This window comes from Cylas formicarius, unplaced genomic scaffold (assembly GCF_029955315.1).
Source record: "Cylas formicarius isolate icCylForm1 unplaced genomic scaffold, icCylForm1.1 PGA_scaffold_10__41_contigs__length_53128322, whole genome shotgun sequence".
Taxonomy (NCBI): Eukaryota; Metazoa; Arthropoda; class Insecta; order Coleoptera; family Brentidae; genus Cylas; species Cylas formicarius.
The window spans coordinates 49,083,878-49,107,393 of NW_026844214.1; the positions used below are offsets into that span (position 1 = coordinate 49,083,878).

Sequence of the window (23,516 nt, forward strand, 5' to 3'; positions counted from 1 at the left end):
ATCTAAGGAGTATGATTTTGATGTCTGATTTTTTTCTTTATTCTAATTCTAATTTTCTGCCGCTGATTTCAATCCTTATTAACTATGATTATAGATTATGTAATAATTTGTGTAAACTGTAAAATGCTTTATATATGTGTGTTGTCAATCATAAAGTCGTACCTCATACCTATTTCTTTAATAATTAGAATGAATTTGGTTTTACGAATCTTTCTTTGATTTCTAAGCCATATTGAGGGCTGATTATTTTATTAATGCCGTGGGTAAATGTCGAATGCTGATCAATCGTGGCCCATTTAGATGGATTCCTATGTCGGTATTCTCAGAGGCTTCACTGAAGATTTCGTATGAGCGCAGACTGAAAATGAGTAACGAAAGGATACACCCCTGTCTAACTCCACGGTCTTGATTTGGGCTGACTGATTCCAATAAAGGTTTCTGATAATTCTCAGATCTTTATTATCCATTCCCGTGTCCCTCCATAATCTTTTCATGCTTTATTTGTGTGCTAAATTGCTTTTCGATAGTCCACAACACAAGCGAAAATATCAGAATTCGTATTCATACAAGTTTATAGATTCTCTCTCTCTTTAGCATGTGATCTATAATATAAGGCTTATAGTTTGATAGTCCCCATATTTTGTTGTTGTTGTGTTGTAAATTTTATTGAATGTACTAGTCAGGAATTAAAAAATACTAAGGAAACCTGAATTAGAAGTGGCAATTTTGTCAGAGTACTGGATCTCGAGCACTAGTGTTGACACCATTTAGCAGGAACAAAACAGATAAAAAAATTTTTCTAATTCTTTCAAGAGTGAAAAACGATATTTCCATCTTTTTGTATATTTCTGTAATAAGGAAGCAAATAAATATATTTTTTGGTAAACTAACTAAACAAACTAATCAAAAAACATAGGGTCTATCTTTTATAAAATATGTTTTTTATGAGTCACATATACTGATTTCTTTGTCACGTTTGTAGACATTTCGATAACATCGTGGATGTTAAGTTTTCCGATTTTCCGACCTTTATGAGAGCTCACCGTATGAAGTTTAAAAGTAGTTTTGAAACTACAATGAAGCGGGTATCCAATATGGATTCCGCGGCTCCCTTTTTGTCCTGCAAAGGTGTCGATGTAGGGCGGAGCACAGGCAGGAATCCTGCACGTCCCTAAACACCCTCCGTTTTCCGATTGGCCGACAGTCTGGTGTCTGGATGCTGCTGATAAGGACCCGGGCACGGGATGTGTGACGCTGATATCGCGAATTGTTATTCCGGTCATTTCCGGAGCAACACTCAAAGTTTCGCGTTCAATCTCGGAGACCATGAATTATTAGTTTGTTACTGAAAGTGCAGGTGCGTTCGTTGACAGATTTGGTGCAAATGGTAAGTGGCGCAGGTGGTTTTTAATAAAATTAATTAAATAATTATTTTGGTACACGGAAAAAACAAAATACTTGATTCGAATTTGAGCATAAGTGAGCTTTGCATTTACTCAAGAATATGCCGGTTTAAATTATTACTGGTTTTCATGCATGAATTCATCTTATTTTATGCTCTAAACACGGAATCTGATATACAAATAAGTACCACACGTAGGTTTTTAATTTAATATTTATTTCATCAAAAAACAATATTATTAAAGTATGCATTATTATAAGGAAATAAAAAAATGTTGCGGCTTGAGTACTACAGTAAAAAATCCTAAATTATATTAACAAAACTAATAAATATCGTCAGTTATTTCATTATGGAGTGATAGAATTCAAATTATTTAGTAGTTTTCTTCCTCTTCATAGATTCCATTGGAGTTTCTCGGTGAATTGACCAACAAAAATCAGCAAGCATTGCTGCTGACCATTTTCCATTATAGCGTTTTTCAATTTGCATTATATCCCGATGAAACCTTTCACCATGCTCATCTGATACAGCTCCAAGATTTTCAGGAAAGAAATCTAAATGCGAGTCTAAAAAATGGATCTTGAGTGACATCCTAAAACTTTATAAGCAGAAAGTAGCTCTCGAATGATTTGTTGATGGTTGTCACTTGTTGCGTTCCCAAGAAAATTATGACACACCTCCACAAACGCTACCCAAGCTCTTTTTTCTGCTTTGCTCAACTTCGAATCAAAAACCTCATCATTCATGAGCTCACGTGGTGGAACTGGAGGTGGAGTGTCTTTAACACGAGGAATTGGTCTCTTTGCAGATAGGACGTTCGAATAAACAATCTTATCTCTATTTTTTTTCGAGAATCCTCGTGTAGATGTCATGCAGAAATAACAATCATTGACATTGAAAACGGCATGGATTTGTGACTTTCTTCAAGCCAACCTCTCAACGTTCTTGAGCAGCTATTGCAGTATACTTTTGGCAACCAACTTTTATCTCGCACATCGATAGAAAATCCAAAATATAGCTTATAAGCTGTTTTAACCAGATCGGTCATGACATGTCGCTGTGTTTTTAGTATGTATTCCCCACAAATGTAGCAAAAACAATCTGAGGAATTTTTACAAGTCCGTCGCATTTTGTAACCTAAAATCACATAAAATTAATTTTAAAACAACTTTCAAACTTCTATTTTATAAGTTTTCACTGAACTGTTGTAGTGTCACAATGAATACTGCGCATGCCCGTATTTACTACCATAAAAATCACCTTCGGCACTTCCCTCCTTTCTCTTACAACTCTCTGAAACTTATTTTGTATGTATATTTACTTTTTGTAACGTTGACGAATGAAAAAATTGAAAAAAAAAACAAAATTTTAAAATATAAAAAAAATCATATCAGAAAACCTAGACGTGATAGAAAAAATCGACCAACGGGGATAGATTCAAAACGTTTGAATCATTATATTTATCATAATCAGTGTTATAAATGGCAAATTCTCAATATCCTAAGTTTCTTTTGACAAAATGAAACGCTTTTTGCCTTATTGAGCTTTTCGATATTTACGTAGCAACTTGAGTTGAGCATACCGATTCGTTATATAAAGTTACTCTATTTAAAAGAGCCTAATTTTATATTTAAAAACAAGTTATGCCTGTTTTGTTTGATCTTATGCGAGTTTGATATTGGTGGTTATTTAACTGTAAAAAGGGAGATATTTTTAGAGTAAATTTTTGTATAGTTTTGTGCCATGCCATTCTGCCAATGGAAAACTTGTATTCTGGGAAATGGGAAAATGCAGGTTAAAAATATAATTTATATTTTGGCTTATATTATCACTATTAATCAATGATCAATCAATGATCAATGATCAATTATTTTTAACAAATGACAAGTAGTTAAGAAATACTTTAAAAATATGCTTTTTCAGAGATGTTACATAATAATTATGATAAAAATAATTTCTGCCATTGTTAAAGGCCGGTAGTAAAAACATATTTTTGTAAGAACCAGATATTTCAAGTATTTGCATTAGTTTTATCTATCCAAAACTAGTATTTCTTTTATTATATACAGATTTTTGTGATCCAGAATGCAGGTTTAATCTAGCATGCAAATAGTTTCTAGACGAAGAAAAAAATTCATTACCTAGTTTTTTTTTTAATCTCGAAAAGATACGTATTGCACTTCGTATAGGCAATTAATTTTTAGTGTTATAAATTTTCTGTTAGTGTTTGGTTGTCTGCTTCCCCTTATAGTAAATCCTACAAAAAAGAGATTGAAGTTTAACCTTTTTTATTAACAAATAATAAAATATTCTTAAAATTTTGGTCACCTTAAGACGTGCATGAACATGTGAATTGCTGTTACCTAAAAAAAAGAACTACACTTAATCTTGACAAAAATATGGCACATATTCTTTCCTAGCTTTAAATACTTAAAAAGTATTAAGAAAAGCTTCAACATCGTGTCATGACATTTTTTGATCTGTATCTAGTTTTGTCAAAATAGAGGGATCCCTACACCACGTACCACATTTTGGTACTGCATTTAAATTCTAAAACAGAAAGCTACACTCAGATGTATTTGGGAAAAATCCCCACTCCCTATAACATAGATGCAGGTACTAAATATAGTAATAATAATTAATATTATTATAACGGACTCTGGTAGTCCCCAACTTTTCAATGAGTCTTCTGTATTTATTGTTACACAACCCTTACGCCTTACACCGGTAAAAACTGAAACTGCACTGCAATCAACTTAATCAAACAGTACTGTACGACTATATACTATAATGAAAAGCATATAAAGGTCCTTTCAAATTGAGGGTGTCAAACTTATTACATCAATATTAGGTAGTTTAAAACAGAAAGTATATTATATATATAAATTATATACCATCATTTTGACGAGGCAACACTTTGCAATGATGATGCAATCTAGTATGAAAAATGTATCTGAACCGCGGTCCTTAATTTAAAAAGATTTAAATTTAAATCTAGTAGAAAATATTGAAGATACACGTAATCTAGAATTAGGAGTTTGTGTTTTCCTGTGTAGCTGGATTTTGTGTAAAACGTTTAGTTCGTTTTCCGTTTTAAAATTAAGACTCGAAAATGAGAAAATGCATTAAAATGATAGAATAATGTAGCAGTTATCGAACCTGATGTAAGTTTTACTTAAAAATCGATTGAAAAAGACAAAAGAGAACAGGGAAGAAACATTGTTTAGATTTTCACTAAATATTTATTTCTATACACGCGAGAGACAGAAATCAGAGCTGAATAGCATAATCTCTAATGTAAGTATCCTTAAAAACGAGGAAAGTAGATAAATATCTCTCCGCTGAAATAACCCTCTAGCAACCAAAAAACAAAACATATTTAGCATAATATATATTTATATAGAAAAATAAAACAGGAATATGATAAACTTTTAATTGAAGAAAAAAGGAAAAAATGACAGGTAAGTCGGGGATAATATAATGAAACCCATGTGGTCAATTTGTAGCGTAATCCCGGATCTTTTGAACTCGCAAGCTCATATTCCCTTTAAAAACAATGTTACAGGATATAGTCAGTCCCTGCAATACAAAATGAGCTACTGGAAATTTCAATCAAAATTACAGCAGACAAGATTCCAGGTAAAGTCTGTTCATAAATATAAGAAATAAGGAAAGACCCGGGCAAGCTGTAAGAATGAAATATGGCCGAACAGGTCCGTACTTTGCTTAGAATTTAATTATTTGGGGTTTTGCTAGGAAAGATACTAAACAATATTTATTTATTTATGTATGTATTTATGTTTAAATCTAAAATAAAATTACAAATTATCTTTATTACCTACTTAAATTACTTAAAATCATTTACATAATATATCAGTATCACTATCGCCATCACCTGTTCTAATTATTATTTGTTCTATATTATTTGCAATATGGATATACGATTGTTCTGCTTTTTCTATATGTTTAACAGAATTTGTCCAACTTTGTGGAGGAAAGTTCAAACCTTCGGTTTCTGTAAGTTTGAGGACACTGGAGTTAACACAGGGAAAAACATTGTTACGACGAACGGCAGATTTCAGTTGGTGCCAAACATGTTCAATGGGATTAAATATACAGTATGTACTGTATGCCCTAGATTTTTTGCATAATTATCACAGACGTATTCTTTTTGTAGGTTCAAGCTTTGTAGAGCCTCAATTAATTTCTTTTTGGTATAATCTTCGTGAAAATAAATGTCGTTATTATACATGTAGTTTTGCATTGTGACGTTTGTGTCACATGAGGAAGGGGTTTTAGTCAACTGTCTACTGTGATAACTTGCATTGTCCATTACAATTAGGAGGAATGTTTGGAACTAGTTTGCTTTTGAACCAACTTTCAAATAAATCAGCGGTGGTGTCTTCATGGTAATCCACAGAACAACCTTTAATATTTTTCGCAGACAGAGAAAGTCCATTTGGAATCCAACATCTTTAGAATCAGCATGCAAAATAGTTATTCTTTTACCTTTTTTTGATGGCGCGTTTGTTTTGCACTTGAGTCAGTCAGTTGAGTCAACCCAACCCTTTTCCGGGGTATCATAAGTGTCTAACGAGGTTTGATCCAAGTAAATAATTGGCCTTTGTTGTTCTCTGTAAATCCTAATTTTTTTTAAATATTTCAGCCGCCATTTCCGAATTCTAAAAGATTCCATTAAAACTTGCCTTTTGTCAATTTTTTTAAATCTTAAACCCTTGTGTTGAATACACTTCCATAAGGTAGGTCTGCCACATTTAACACCGGTTTTTATCTGTTTCAAGCCTCCTAATTAAGATATCTAATGTAGGCACTTTTTGTTCAGCGTAAATTTTACACCGTATTATATCTTGATCACTTCCATCTACACTCGAGAAAATGTCAGCACCGCTTCTTTTTTTCCTTGCTGAAATGGGATTATTCACAATTTTCCATACAGTTGATGTTCGAATTTTCGTCAATGTGGCCGTTTCTTCTAAAGATGCTTGCTTGCTGGCACCACATTCAATGAGAGTCAAATAAACATTGTTTATAACTTCCTTAGTCTCAATAGAATAGTAGAAATAGCGCACATATTTTGTACAATTCGCACACGATTCAACACACGCTGTATTACCCACGGAATAAGAATGATTACTAATAAACTTAAACTAGGTAGTATACCAAACCAAAAAATATACACAGGTAGGTATAAAATTATTTTCTCTTACGGACCACTATTTTACCTGAATTTAAATTCCGAAACTTTAGGTAATAATCTTGTTGCATTGTATGTTAATGACCACCCTTGGATAATCCTATTCAAAAGCAATTCCTCACTTTCGTATATCTATGAACAGACCATACCCATGATCGGCTGGCTTTAGCTCTTGTTGAAGTTCGGCCAAAAATTCTGGGCACCGTTTAACAGAATTTCTCCACACCTTCGCGAAATTTCTGAACCGAACGACAGGACATTGCCTGATTTTTGCCTAGATATCCTCCATAAATCCTGTAGTGTTGAATTTCTACTCCAGAGTATTCACAAATTTATCGAAACGTGACTCTCACAGAAGATCGATTTTGACAATACATTTCAATAATGTAAACACGTTGTGCTACTGTGTAGGGCTCATACATACATACAATGTTACGACGAAATTCAGGTTTCAGTTGGTGCCAAACATTTTCAATGGGATTGAATATACAGCGGTAAGGTGGCAGACTTAAAACTGTAGGCCCTAGATTCTTTGCATAATTATTATAGACGTATTCCTTTTTTAGGTTCAGGCTTTGTAGAGCTTCAACTAATTGCGTTTTGGTGTAATCTTCGTGATCACTTGCATTGTCCATTACAATCACTCCATTAGGAGGAATGTTTGAAACTAGTTTGTTTTTAAACCAACTTTCACATAAATCAGCGGTGGTGTCGTCATGGCAATCCAGAGAAGAATCTTTAATATTTTTCGCAGACAGAGAAAGTCCATTTGGAATCCAACCATCTTTAGAGCCAGCATGCAAAATAGCTATTCTTTTACCTCTTTTTGACGGCGCGTTTGTTTCACATTTATCAGTTGAGTCAACCCAACCCTTTTCCGGGGTATCATAAGTGTCGAATCAGGTTTCATCCATGTAAATAATTGGCCTTTGTTGTTCTCTGTAAATCCTAATTTTTTCTTGCTATTCCAGTCGCCATTTGAGAATTCTAAAAGATTTCATTAAAACTTGTCTTTTGTCAATTTTTTAAAATCTAAAACGCATGTATTAAATACACTGCCACATTTAACACCGGTATCATCTTTTTCAAGCCTCCTAATTAAGATATCTAATGTAGGCACGTTTTGTTCCTCGTACAACTGGTAAATTTTACGCCGTATTTTATCTTGATCACTTTCATCTACACTCGAGAAAATGTCAGCATCGCTTCTTTTTTTCCTCGCTGAAATGGGATTATTCACAATTATCCATACAGTTGATGTTCGAATTGTCGTCAATGTGCCCCTTTCTTCTAAAGATGCTTGCTTGCTGGCACCACGTTCAACGAGAGTCAAATAAACATTGTTTATAACTTCCTTAGTCTCAATAGAATAGTGTTTTCTACATTTGGGCGGGAGCATCTCCTGAGATACACTAGACTCGCACATATTTTGCATAATTCGCACACGATTCAACACACGCTGTATTACACACGAAATAAGGATGATTACTAATAAACTTAGACTGATTAGTATACCAAACCAAAGAGTATTAAACACAGGTAGGTATAAAATTATTTTCTAGTACGGAACACAAATTTACTGAATTTAAATTCCGAAACTTTAGGTAATAATCTTGTTGCATTGTATGTTAATGACAACCCTTGGATAATCCCGTTGAAAAGCAATTGGTCACTTTTTTATATCTATAAACAGACTTTAGTATGGCAAAATTATCTATATCAGAAATATCACAAGTTTTGTACTATTTAATAAATAATTCCATGAAAATAAATAATGAAAAATGAAAAGAAAGATCTGAACTATTCGGGCAACTATTCTATTAATCTTTCCCCAGTTTCTCTAAGCTGTTCTGGATTAATAAAATTGATGAATAATCTTAAAGCATGCGCATTTGAGACCATCTAAAGAGCCACTTTTCAATTTACTAAAGTAATTCTGGAACAATTCGAGAAAAAAACTTAGCCATAAGGTAAAATACAAAATTTATTGGGAATTCACATAAACAATACCTAAACCGTAATATACAAATAGTTTGTATAAAATTAGACAGGCTTGATTATGCTAGACGAGTAATCAGTGAGAATTGTCTCTTGTCCTAATGTTGTTTTTATAATATAAAAGATGATCATAAGATTAATACAAAAACAGGGAAGATTTAAGCGATTGTTCACCTGGAATATAATACACAATTAATAATAATACTTAAACTATCTACCTAATCACACACTTTCGATAACTCACTAAGGACCTTTTCATAATATGTTATAATAAAGTCTGTGAAATGTATCAACAAAAATTTTAAGAAACCTGCCAAGGAAAGTGACGCTGGAACCATATTTGCTAGACGAATACCTTCGTAAATTACATGGATTAATCGCTATTGTCGACGTTATTTCAGTTATACTTTTATTAATGTAAAAGCGAAATGACATAAACAAGTTTTATTTTTATTATATTTCAAAGGCCAAAGAGTTTTTCGAACTAGAACCGCGCCAAGGTATCCAATACCAGTAATACCAAATACAAGTCACAGAAGTTATTACGTATGACCATCTATCAAACTGTCCGGCTAGATTTTGCAATATCATACACTTTTACTTAATGGACATGTATAAATGAATGGATTGCCATTGTTAAATCTAAACATAAAAGCCCTCAATAATAATCCTCGGTAAACTTTTCGCATTAAATTTGTCATAAAAAACAATTCGAAAGGGAAGGTTGAAATCGAAATTTATTTTGATTTTTTAACCCAGTATTACAAAGAATTATGTCTGAATTGTTCATTACAACTTTGGGAGACGAATAGGACAACAGTCCGAAAAGATAACATCGGGAAAATTTTGAGATTTGAATAAATAATTAAATAATAAATAATCATATATGAAAAGAAACGTAGTCAATTTGTGATGAAATCAAAGGAAAATTAACAGAAAATTTCCTAATTCCCCATAAAACCCAAGCGCTGGGTAAACGTAATCCCCGATCTTTCAGAACAATATCGAAGAATACAATCAGTCCCTCTAACACACACAAAATGAGTTATTGAAAAGTTCAATAAAATGGAAGAAAAAATAATAGCGACAGTTTTAACGAGTTTCCAGGTATGGTCTGTTCATAGATATAAGAAAGTGACCAATTGCTTTTAAATGGGATTATCCAAGGGTGGTCATTAACATACAATGCAACAAGATTATGACCTAAAGTTTCGGAATCTAAATTCAGGTAAAATTGTGGTCCGTAATAGAAAATAATTTTTATACCTACCTGTGTTTAATATTCTTTGGTTTGGTATACTACTTAGTTTAAATTTATTAGTAATCATTCTTATTTTGTGTTAATACAGCGTGTTGAATCATGTGCGAATTATGCAAAATATGCGCGAGTCTAGTTTATCTCAGGAGATGCTCCCGCCCAAATGCAGAAATCACTATTCTATTCAGACTAAGGAAGTTATAAACAATGTTTATTTGACTCTCATTGGATGTGGTGCCAGCAAGCAAGCATCTTTAGAAGAAACGGCCACATTGACGAAAATTCCAGCATCAACTGTGTGGAAAACTATGAATAATGACACTTATGATGACATGGATGAAACCTGATTCGACACTTATGATACCCCGGAAAAGGGTTGGGTTGACTCAACCGATAAGTGTTAAACAAACGCGCTAGCAAAAAGAGGTAAAAGAATAACTATTTTACATGCTGGCTCTAAGGATGGTTGGATTCCAAATGGACTTCCTCTGTCTGCGAAAAATATTAAAGATTCTTCTCTGGATTACCATGAAAACACCACCGCTGTTTTATTTAAAAACAAACTAGTTCCAAACATTCTTCCTAATAGCGTCATTGTAATGGACAATGCAAGTTATCACAGTAGACAGCCGACTAAAACCCCTTCCTCATGTGACACAAAAGCCACAATGCAAAACTACATGTATAATAACGGCATTTATTTTCACGAAGATTATAACAAAAAGCAATTATTTGAGGCTCTACCAAGCTTGAACCTACAAAAGGAATACGTCTGTGATAATTATGCAAAAAATCTAGGGCATACATACATAAGGCTTCCATCTTACTACTGTATATTTAATCCCATTGAATATGTTTGGCACCAACTGAAATCTGCCATTCGTCGTAACAATGTTTTTCCCCGTGTTAACTTAAATGTCCTTAAACTTATAGAAACCGAAGTTTTTAACATCCCTCCACAAAGTTGGGCAAATTCTGTTAAACATATAGAAAAAGCAGAACAATCGTATATCCATATTGCAAATAATATAGAACAAATAAAAATTAGAACAGGGGATGATGTGAATAATTTTAAGTAATTTAAGTAGGTAATAAAAATAATTTGTATTTTTTTTAGATTTAAACATAAATACATACATAAATAAATAAATATTGTTTAGTATCTTTCCTAGCAAATCCCCAAATAATTAAATTCTAAGCAAAGTAGGGACCTGTTTGGCCATATTTCATTCTTACAGCTTGCCCGGGTCTTTCCTTAATTCGTATCAGTTAGTCACTTTCTTATATATATGAACAGACTTTACCATCAACCGTGAAATTTTCATAAAAAAGCATTATTTTTGACACATTTTCTATTTTATCTCTCAATCAAGTGGCCACGTAGCATTAAAATTAAAAATAACTGTATGTATACTTTAACTTTGTACTGTACTGTAACTTTGTTTACCTGTGAAACTTAACATCGGCCTTGTGGCGTTTCATTAAATCGGGATCATTCGCTACCGACTCGTTCGACCAAGCCTTCTAGATCTTGCCCATCGCCTACGTAAGTGCCTTCCCTGACGGCTTCCATGAGCTCGTCCATTTCCTCCGACGAATCGTCCCCGATGTAGGCGCACTCGTGAAGATGTTTGTGCCCTCTGATAACTATCAACGAGGCACCGGGCCATCTAAAATATTGTTTGATATTGATAACGGCGTGATAAATCCGATCGAAAATCGAACAATCGAGTGTGCCCCGGATTTTAAAAATACTCGTAAATGATAATAGGTGTTTAGTCTGCGGGATTGGGCGTTTGTTTACCTGGATCATTCGGTTGTTATATTACAGTTAAAGATATGATTTTTATTGCCAATCTGAATTTTACTTTTTATCTTAAAAGCAAAAATAGATAGAACAAGATTGCTTTCGAAACATCGTCGCTGGGCGGGGCAAGTTTGTAGCGCGTAGCGCGAAGCAGCTTTCTATCATAAATGGAAAGAACTTCGCGGTGTCGTGTGACAAAGGGACGCATTGTTTTTCTATCGTGCTCACCCTGTATAAAATATCCGGCACATCTCGTCCTCAAACTTATAGAAACCGAAGTTTTTAACATCTCTCCACAAAGTTAGGCAAATTTTGTTAAATATTTTGTTAAACAAATAATAATTAGAACAGGCGATGATAGTGATAGTGGTACTAATATATTATGTGAACAATTTTAAGTAATTTAAGTAGGTAATAAAAATAATTTGTAATTTTATTTTAGATTTAAATATCAATACATACATAAATAAATAAATATTGTTTAGCATCTTTCCTAACAAAACCCCAAATAATTAAATTCTAAGCAAAGTACGGACCTGTTCGGCCATATTTCATTCTTACAGTCTTTCCTTAATTCGTATCAGTTAGTCACTTTCTTATATCTATGAATAAGACTTTACTGTAGCAAAGTTATCTATACCAGAAATACAACAATTTTTGTGCTATTTAATAAATAATTCTATGAAGTAAGCTGCAACTCAAATTACCTTTAATCGCACCATCGCAAAAAAAGGAAATCTGAACGATTTACACAACTATCGACTTATTAGTCTCTTAATTTATGAACATTCTCGAAAAATTTGAGAAGAAGACTTAGCCATATATTTATTTTTAGATTTGCATTATTATTATATTAAAAAAAATTATTCAAAAATCAAAGAAATCCTCAAACTAGAACTGTACCAACGTATTCAATAAAAGTAATAGAAAAAATTAATTAAAGATATCATTACAGACCACCATCTCTCAAACTGTCCACTAGATTAATAAAAATGTTACAATATCATACAGCTTTCGACCCTAAATTTGCTGTCAAAAATTCTAACGAGTTTTATTATATTAAAATCTCTTCTAGTGCAACATTAGTTTGTTTTGATGTTCAAAATCTATTTCCCAGTATTCGATATAGTAGCGTAAAAAATATAATGCGCAGCTTTCTTACTCAGACAAATAAAAGTGCGCTTAAACCAAAATTATTTTGAATTTAAGGGTTTTTAAGAAGAACTGATTATGGGAAATCCGCTTAGTCCACTATTTACTTCAAAAAGCAGAGAAAAAAACTTTTACGGAAGTGATTTGAATGTGCTTCCATTGTTAAATCTAAATATAAAAAATCCATCAATAATAATAGAAGGTAAATTAGAGGATTTTTTTTTAAATATTTAGAACAGAGTTCTAAATTTAAATTTACGCATTAGATTCGATTGGAATTAACAATAAAAAGCGCTCAAACAAATTCTTATATCACGCTATAGACAATTACAACAAAATAACATAAGTAGTACAAGCAAATAACAATAGGAATAAGAACAATTCGAAATTAAATGTTTGAATTTACATTAACTTTGATTTTTGTGACCCGAGCACTTATATCCGGGTTACTTTTTATAGTGAATAATATTTGACCATTTTTGCGATCCGTGAGATTGCACAAGTTAAAAATTGATATATTTTTTAGTATAAAAAATTTAGTGGATACTTAAAGTTGGTCAAGTACTGAACAGAATGTTTGATTCATCTATAATATGGATGCGCAGATGCTTAAATTTATATTAAAGTGCACAATTATAAAGTAATATCAAAAGCGGATTGGTTTAAATTAAATTTGCATATGTTGGACATACAGGGTGGTTTCAAAAACTACCGAATTTAAAACTGATAAATGACGTCGGCTATGTCTTCAAAATTAAGGGTCGTAAAGATTTGTGAGCAACAGAAAGTATTGGCACTTATTTTCAAATTTTTGGAACGAGTTTTCAAATTTTCGAAATGTTCGGCAGGGGGTGCAACCGTCATCATTTATGCGAAACCATTTTTCCAAAAAACTTGGAGATATGGAATCGCTTTTCGCGTTCTGTGCTTAATTTCAAGGGCAATTTAAAGACGACATGTTCTTTTCGAGCAGAAATTTATTCAGTGACTAGGCACCATTTAATGGTGTTGTATATTCCCAGAATTTTCCGGGGCGCGATATGAATCCCAGTTTCGCAGGGTAGAATATTTGGGTAGAGCTTTTCCACAAAGTTTGGTAGGGCGCTGTTCAGAAGTAAAGTCTGTTCATAGATATAAGAAAGTGATTAACTGATACGAATTAAGGGAAGACTCGGGCAAGCTGTAAGAATGAAATATGGTCGAACAGGTCCGTACTTCGCTTAGAATTTAATTATTTGGGGTTTTGTTAGGATATATACTATATTTATATATGTATGTATTTATGTTTAAATCTAAAATAAAATTTCGAATTATTTTTATTACTTACGTAAATTACTTAAAATTATTCACATAATATATCATCACTTTTGTTATCATCGCCTGTTCGAATTATTATTTGTTCTATATTATTTGCAATATGCTTTTTCTATATGTTTAACAGAATTTGCCCAACTTTGTGGAGGGATGTCAAAAACTTCGGTTTCTATAAGTTTGAGGACATTGGAGTTAACACTGGGAAAAACATTGTTATGACGAATAGCAGATTTCAGTTGGTACCAAACATGTTCAATGAGATTAAATATACAGTGGTAAGGTGGAAGGAAGCCTTAAAACTGTATGCCCTAGAATTCTTCGTGAAAATAAATATCGTTATTATACATCTAGTTTTGGATTGTTGCTTTTATGTCACATGAGGAAGGGGTTTTAGTCAACGGTCTACTGTGATAACTTGCATTGGGCATTACAATTACGCTATTAGGAAGAATGTTTGGAACTAGTTTGTTTTTAAACCAACTTTCAAATAAATCAGGGGTGTTGTCTTCATGGTAATCCAGAGAAGAATCTTTAATATTTTTCGTAGACAGAGAAAGTCCATTTGGGGTCCAACCATCTTTAGAGCCAGCATGCAAAATAGTTATTCTTTTACCTCTTTTTGATGGCGTGTTTGTTTTACACTTATCAGTTGAGTCAACCCAATCCTTTTCCGGAGTATCATTAGTGTCCAATCAGGTTTCATCCAAGTAAATAATTGCCCTTTGTTGTTCTCTGTAAATCCTATTTTTTTCTAGATATTCCAGTCGCCGTTTGCGAATTCAATTGTTTAAAATCTAAAACCGATGTGTTGAATACACTTCCATACGGTGTAGTTCTGCCACATTTAACACCGGTTTCATCTTTTTCAAGCCTCCTAATTAAGATATCTAATGTAGGCACGCTTTGTTTCTCGTATAACTGGTAAATTTTACGCCATATTATATCTTGATCACTTTCATCTACACTCGAGAAAATGTCCTCGCTGAAATGGGATTATTCACAATTTTCCATACAGTTGATGTTGGAATTTTCGTCAATGTGGCCGTTTCTTTTAAAGATGGTTGTATGTGGAATACAACTACTAGACTGACATGTTTAAAGAAAATTGACCAGCGTAGAAGTAGTTATTTGCTGTTATAAGTACATTTAAAAATTAAATTAGCTGCTGAGAGTTGGATACTTGAAAGTAGCAGAAAAATCTTCAAAGATCTGGCGAATATAAAATATTTAAGATAACTTGCTGCTACATGACGTGCGTGTCTACTGATCTCGTGAACATCTTATTCTTTGTTTTTTTCGGATATTTAAACCCTTTAAATTATAGTAGATTTTTATTGATTTTGATTTCTAAAATATTGTTTCACTTTTTTTTTTACTTTTTTAAATTTTAGGCGCATACGCACTGATTTTGCGTCTTCTGAAAAACTCTACGCACATGCATTTATATCGGGTGTCCCAGTAAGGACAACGAGGTACGGTATTGGGCAAATGGATATTCCTGAATATTTGAAAAAAAAGCTACTAAGTAAATCAGTCATGAGAAAATGCTATAATTTATTTTTGAGCTTCTGAAATTGTCACCAGAGGGCTTAATTGCCATCTTGACTTTAAAAATCTGATTTCTACAAAAATTTCTTATATATTTTTTACTCTATTTCTAAAAGAAAATTTGCATAGTGGATTTTAACAAATTTGGAGTTGTCAAAAAAGACGTTTCCTAGACTATTAAATGTGCTATGAGTGAGACGGTTGCGTTTGAATACGCCGTCACCAGATGGCGCCAACATAATAAAAAAAAATATTTTTTTGGAAAAACGCATCTCATTTTCTTTATGTTGACATAATGCAACGCTCATAAACTAATACCGCTGTCCGAACATTATCAAAATTAAACATTGATGATGATAAAATACAACAAAATTGAAAAGAAAATCAAAGGTCTTTATAAATATTCAAAGTGCCTCCCGTCATTTTCTATGCAGCATGGGCTACAACATTGAAGATACGATCAACCATATTTTCAGAGGTAGTATTTGATAACAAATGATCTATGTACCTTTTTTTAAATGAATATAAATTTAAGTTACTGAATTCCTGTAACAAAGAATTATAAACATAAATTGCGTTGAATGTGAAAAATCTACTAAACAAAGCACTCTGATAATGTGGCATCGTTAGTCTGTACCTGTATCTTACATTCACAGAATGGATAGTATTCCCTAGGAGTAAGCCGCTCTCTCAGTAAAGTGGGTGAATCGGGGTGATGGATAATTTTCATAACGAATACGTTGAAATGAAAAGCTCTTCTTTGTTTTAAGCTAATTAGGTTGAAGAAATGCAGCAGATACATGGTCATATTTTCGAAGACCCATAATAAAACGAACACAAGCATTCTACAACCTTTGAATACGGCACTTACACTCGTTATCAATAAAAAAAACATACACTACATCACAGTAGTTAAAACGTGAGAGAACAAGTGACTCACATATTGTTACTATGTTTACTATATAAGATTTTCAGTGAGAAATATGCTTTTTGAAAGATATTTTGTAAATATTCACGAAATCTTAGATCACAATCTATGACCACCCCCAAATTTTTTACTGAATCGACAACGGAAAGTTTAATATTTTGTTTAAGGCTTAACTTTATTTTTATTTCCAAATATCATTAAATGCGATTTTGTTGGGTTTAGCTTTAAATTATGGGTACGAGAAAGTTCGCTAATCCTGTTAATATCTTGATTTATAAATACCTCGGCATCCATGCTACTATTAAAATCAAAACAGCAATACAATTGCAAAAGTTTGCAAAAATTTAAAGATTTTAAAATGTCAGTGATGTAAATTAAAAAAAATAAGGGTCCCAAAATGGAACCTTGCGGCACCCCAAAGAAAATTTCAATTTCGTTCGAATATTTGCTGTCACAGTATACTTTCTAATAACGATTTGAAAAATACGATTTAATGATCTCGCGTGAATTAGACGGAAAACCATAGAAATTCGGCTTGGAAATCAACAGGTTATGTTTCACCGTATCAAATGCCTTCTAAAAATCCAAAACTATTAAAGTACTCATTAGTTCAAGGGTTACAAATATTTCGGCCATTAACTTAACATTAAAGAAATATAGTGCTATGATTCCATCGGTGTTGATAATTCACTTCACAAATCCAATGAGGCTTCACTGACGACCAAAAGTAGCTTCATGGGTTCCTACTATTGGAGATAAAAAATTGGGATCTTCATTTACCATAAAATTTAGTCAATTACACTAGTGTAATCTCCTATGCAAATCAGTTTCTAAAATAGCCGGATGTAATTCATTATCACAAGTAGTAATAATATCTATGGTATTGTATGACGGAAATAAATAAGCAACTTTTATTTCAATAACAGCTCCTAGAGTGAAGAGGCTTATCAAAATTTTTCTTCTTTTGAGTTTTAAATTCATATTTAGGTTAGGATAAAGACATAAAAAAATTCATATCGTTACATTTTTTTTTCATAAAATTATTATTTTGTTGGTGACAGGGTGTGCAATCATATCACCCATACGTTTGATAGACAGGGAAAAGCGCTTTTTAATGACCCCAAGTTTATTAACCACCTTTCCACTTTCCTTTTAGAGATAAAGTAAAAAGAATCTAACAAAAGATATTTGAATTTGTCTCAGCTTTAAAACAGTGTTCACATTAAGCATCATTAATATAGAAACATTTTACAGAAAACATAATTTAAAATACAATGGGGTAATGACGTCCTCTCCTCAAAAATAATTTCCAACATTTTCTATTGGCCGATATACTTAATGATTTTTATTCTAATTCTTGGGAATATCTTTTTTTACAGTTTGATACCTCGTTGCCTTTGTGTGATTTTTTTTTGTATTTAAGGTATAAACAAACACTATTATTAATATTTCCAATATACAAATATTCTTGTTCCAATTTATTTCCTTGTTAGTTAATTATAAATTATAAATATTCCCATTTGGTAAAAACCTTTGAAGACGTGGTTTACTAAACAAACGTCTATTATTAAGAGCTCGTTAAAGAAGACCTGACGAACTGAGATAATATGTCATGCAGCCGATGGTCATTTGTCGCTCTTCTTCGACGTCCGAGGACGTCATGGACTGGTCCGGCGATGGAGATCACACGGAGCTCGAAGCGGTTTCGCCAAACGTCAAAACGATTCACCACCAAGAGCTCGATTCGCTGTCCGACGAAGACGACTTCTCCGACGAGCTGTCCTTGGTGGACAGCGACGACGAGAAGCGTCTGGAAGCTAGATATCCCGCACACCATAGCGGCCAAGTAAGAACAACGAAAAAATTCAATTGAATTCTATTTACAAATCTTCTGGATTCCTCCTGAGTCGCACAGTGGGCCAGGGAAACCCTAGGTGTTAGACTAATTCGTTTTTTTTTTGTAATGGCAGTAAATTTTACTTAGTATTAATAAAAACACATCAATAAAAAGAAAAAATCAAACTTTAATTCAATATAATTATTATACAAGCTGTTGAAAAAAAAGCAGTTTTTAATTAAAACGGTTTGATAACACTACACAAAATGTAGAAACATTTTGAAATAATTATATTTAAGTAAATAAAAAATAATGATACAGAGTGTCCCAAAAGTAACAATTTAATAAAAAAAAAGTTATTTATATAATATAGATTAAAATAAAATATTATTTTCGGATTTTTTAATTTATTTACGTTTGTTTGCTTGAAAGATACGAAATAAAACAACAACAGGGTTTTTATACATCTAAAGTACTTAAATGTTCAAAATTCGACAGAGCGTTTTTAAAAATATTTATTTATACAGAAAACAAAATAAAGTTTTATTTGGACTAGCCGATACAAAGACTGGAATAATTAGGCTCGTATTTTACAATGCGACAATCGAATAAATAGGGCTTTTGATGCGATGTCGGCGAGCCGTTATCTTTACTTAGCTTTGGACTTCATCTGCAGTTCGGGGCATATAACTAGTCAAACACTTTGCTTTGTTTTTGTTACAATTTTTGCATTAGTGATAGCTCTAAAAAAGCTAAACCATTGCTTTGTAATAAGAGCGTTTTGATTTATAGATAGTCTTAGTGTCAAAAGAGCATAACATCGCAAGATAATAACAATGTCTTACATGAATCAAATCTATATACCCGCTAAGTTCTTTAAAAATTATTTTTATGAAATGGTGCACCACAACATGTTACTTTAATATTTAAATTATGCTTATTTTTTTAATATGACTCAAAAGAATGTAGAATTTTTTTAAGGACAATTGCCTTTTACAGTAATTTACTTAGCATGAAATTAATCTCAAAACTTACCTTTACGCTTCCTGCATTTTGAATTTTGTCAAAAGCTAATTTGTGTAAAAAAATCCCCTCCACCTTTCACACTGAAAACTGTATAAACAAAACATGATGAGGAAAACGTTCATTGTCGAAATGTATTATGGGTTCATTTTAATAGTGTGGGCTCTGCCTGGCCCACCGTGCATCGGATGTTTATAAATCGAAGTTGTTGACATCTCGTCAATTATCCTTTTGGCTTCTTCACATTTTAATTAAAAATAGTTCGTATTCTACTCTGTACCTGCTCATACAGTGTGGTCATTTTAGTGTGCAATCATATTAGGTGCACTTAAAATATTTGCCAGTCAAACAGCATACAGAATCGAACAAAAAATCGAAAAATAGCACAAATGGAAAGTATATTTATTTCGAAAAGTTGAGCAAAATGTTGTTAAGAGAAGTTGTTTAGCCTAATGACTAACCAAAACAGGGCCTACCAAGATGAAAAAAGAGTTTTTTGATCGAAACAAATGAATAATTTCCTGTTTATTATTATTTTCTTCAATAATTTTAAATACTAGAGCAAATTATTAAAAATATCTATGACATAAAGAGCTGAGAATGTGAAGTGAACATTATCACAAATGTCTCCTTCAACGCAGTCAGTATTATCTGAGAAAGCAAAGTTAGTTTTAATATGCGGAGATAAACCAGTGCTTGAAGTAGCATATACCTCCAATAAACGACATCCAAAAAAACAGATTCACCATTCCATTCTTGTTACTTTCGAATTTCGATCGCCATTGCTACAGGAATGATCAGCGTCAAAAAAAAAATTTGTCTGTTCTTTCTCCGTCTTTTGGTTTTTCCTGAATAACTTTCGAATCATTGGAACGACAAAATTAAAATTTGCCGCCTTGTTAACCCCCCACGAGCTACATAATCTTCTAGGAAATATCCTCGATCTGACGCCGGCAGCCATCTTTTTTTTGCGATTTTCGACTGACGATAAGTGTCCGAAATTTGAAGCAATCAACTTCATATTTGGCACATATATGCCGCTTTGACCTATGACGGAACCTATTAAAAATGGGGGGCCGGGGGGTCGGAAAGTATTTTCAAAGATTTAAAAATCGCGTGTGCAAGGTTCTACAAAAAAGATCATTTTTCAAAAACCGTTTACAAGACCAAAAAAGTCTTGAACCAGAAGACGCAGAGGATACGGCTCCATAAACTTTTATTCTTGATAATTTTTCAAAAATATACAGGGTGCGGCGCAAATTCAAAAAAACTGAAAAATAGGTCCCCTATTATTGAAAGTTGGCAATAATTTAAAATCCGTGTTTTAAATGTAATTTTCTTTTACATGACGATATAGCCCATATAGACAGCAAAAGTGGATAGGTTGAAGTGGCCAACTCGGTCGCCTGACTTAAAATAGCTAGATTATTATCAGAAGGGTTACTACGAATAAATGCTGCTGGAAATCAAATTAGGAACAATCGAGACGAGATTCTAGAAATTAGAATAAGATTTGAGAAGTTGATGTAAATTGATGATTTTGATGGTTAGCCGGTCAACGCTGAGTTATGAATTAAACTTGCTAGTCAATGATATTTTATTTTTTATCAAAATACTCTATTTTTAAAATTCATTTTCGCTACAATGTCAAGTCTTTCTCTCAAACTGTTTCAAAAATATTGATAAAAAACCATTTTCAAATCCATTCCTTTTAGGGCTTATTTTGAGCCACGGATTCTACGACACCCTATGTATTCAACTTTGATAATCCCGTATATGACTTTAAAAGTCATATTTTGGCTTAAATGGTTGAAATATTTACGATAAACACACTCAGTAAATAAGTATATCACTTTTATTTTTAACTGAAGATAAACGGACGTACATTTGAGTAAATTTAAGTATTTATTTTTCTTTAATTACACCACTTCATATTGAAAATTTATTTAATTGCGCTGCAAGGGATTCTTTTTGCACGTTATTATTTAAAAGTTTATCTTCGACAGAGTCCCAGAGAAGTTCCGAACAGGGGATTCGTGAAGAAAATATTCACTAACAGCAGGGAAAGGTGGCGACAACAAAATGTCAGCGGAGCGTTCGCTGAGCTACGCAAACTGGTGCCGACTCATCCCCCTGATAAAAAGCTATCGAAAAACGAGATTCTACGGATGGCGATAAGGTTTGCTCCCGTATATATAATTTTTGGCGGATTCGCCGGTCCATCGCGCACTAGAGTATTAAAAAACAAAATAGAGTGCTTTTGCTATTTTTAACCTTGGGGTTCATTGTCCAGAGTTTCAAAAGTTATCTATGAGTCACATACTGCGGTCTCTTCAAGCCCTTCTTCGATTATGAAAGTCATCACATTCTTTTCCTAGGCTAAGACACTATGGGTTTCATTAATAACCTATCAAGCTTGTTTGCACTTATTTGGCTGATCGAACTCTGGGGTAAACTATCTGGGAGTCTGAACTAAAGTGGTTATCTTTGCTGATGATACCACAGCACTACGAAAAAACAACAACAGGTGAGAAGAGAAGGGCGGTCTTGGGCATGTTGAATTCTCGTCAATGTGGCCGTTTCTTCTAAACATGCTTGCTTGCTGGCACCACGTTCAATGAGAGTCAAGTAAACATTGTTTATAACTTCTTTGGTCTCACTAGAATAGTGTTTTCTACATTTGGGAGCGAGCATCTCCTGAGATACACTGGACTCGCACATATTTTGCATAATTCGCACACGATTCAACGCGCGCTGTATTACACACGAAATAAGAATGATTACTAATAAACTTAAACTAAGTAACCAAAGAATATTAAACACAGGTAGGTATAAAATTATTTTCTATTATCGACCACAATTTTACCTGAATTTAAATTCCGAAACTTTAGGTAATAATCTTGCTGCATTGTATGGTAAAAGCAATTGGTTACTTTCTTATATCTATGAACAGACCACACCAGGGTTGGCACCCATGTGTCAGTACTACAGAAGTTACTGTAAATACTGTTCGACTTCTATTATCATGACCATATCTATTTACCTTTCTCTTAGCCTTATGTAGTTTCATGCACTTTCTTTTTCATTTCCTCGTTCCATACTTCCAGATTGTCCTCTAAATTCTGTCCGCTATCACCATATCTATCTATCTGTCAACACTGGTTGTAAATTTCTGTGCCCATGTACAACGGTTTTGATTGTTTACTACTTCTTCTGATGATCTCGTCAGTAGATATGATAAATAACAGTAGACTATGGGCCTCCACTTTGTCTTATTCCCTTTTTTGTCTTAAACGATTCTGATTTCGTGTTGTTTCTTATTACACAATTGTTTGTGCCTTTATATTCATGTATTTATTTATTACTTCAATTTCTTCCCTTGGGACTTTGCGAAATGCTTTTTTCCTATCCATCAAGAAGCATGCTTTCTTATTGTTTCAATGTCGATAATTGACTTAACCGTAATATATAATATTTAAATTTTATACGGATTACTGGAGAATCCGGATTGGTGACGTTCGGATTAGCGAAGCTCTACTGTATATTTTTAATAGCTTTAATATCTTTATGGGTTAATAGCAGACGTTTTAGGTACATCAGATTGCTGACCAGCGTTCTCGATTGGCAACGCTCGAACAGCTGCCCGATTCAAGTGAACATCAAGTGCGAGAGCGGCCGCCATCATGGCATCATTTCCGCCAGTTCTGTCATACGGAACAGGGTTCGCATGCGCAGGAATCACCTGCCGTCCCAGCCGCTCCCCCTATGCGACAGGAACGGCAACAACTTATTGATGATCGCCCCCAATAATCACCTGCCGTTCAGGAGAAATTGCATGTTTATCGATATCGGGCACGGAGGTCGCGTGAAGAACGAAGAAGAAAACGAAAAAGAGGACGAGGCGCGCAAGAATAACAACGAGAAATGAACGTTGCGGGATGATATATCGGAATATTTGTTGTCGATGTTTCGTGTTGTTGATAACGTTCGGTATAATCCAGGTTGGCCGCGTGTGTAGATAGTAAATAAACGGA

The 23,516-nt window shown here is 33.2% G+C and overlaps 1 protein-coding gene across 1 annotated transcript; it reads left to right on the forward strand.

Moving 5' to 3' along the window:
- The first annotated feature begins 1,286 nt into the window (after positions 1 to 1,286).
- LOC132705741 (uncharacterized) lies at positions 1,287 to 23,516 on the forward strand. Its single transcript, XM_060676593.1, has 4 exons — positions 1,287 to 1,387; positions 18,241 to 18,468; positions 21,489 to 21,661; positions 23,074 to 23,516. Exons 1-4 carry the CDS (start codon positions 1,385 to 1,387, stop codon positions 23,408 to 23,410), a joined length of 741 nt encoding a protein of 246 aa, XP_060532576.1. The 5' UTR covers positions 1,287 to 1,384; the 3' UTR covers positions 23,411 to 23,516.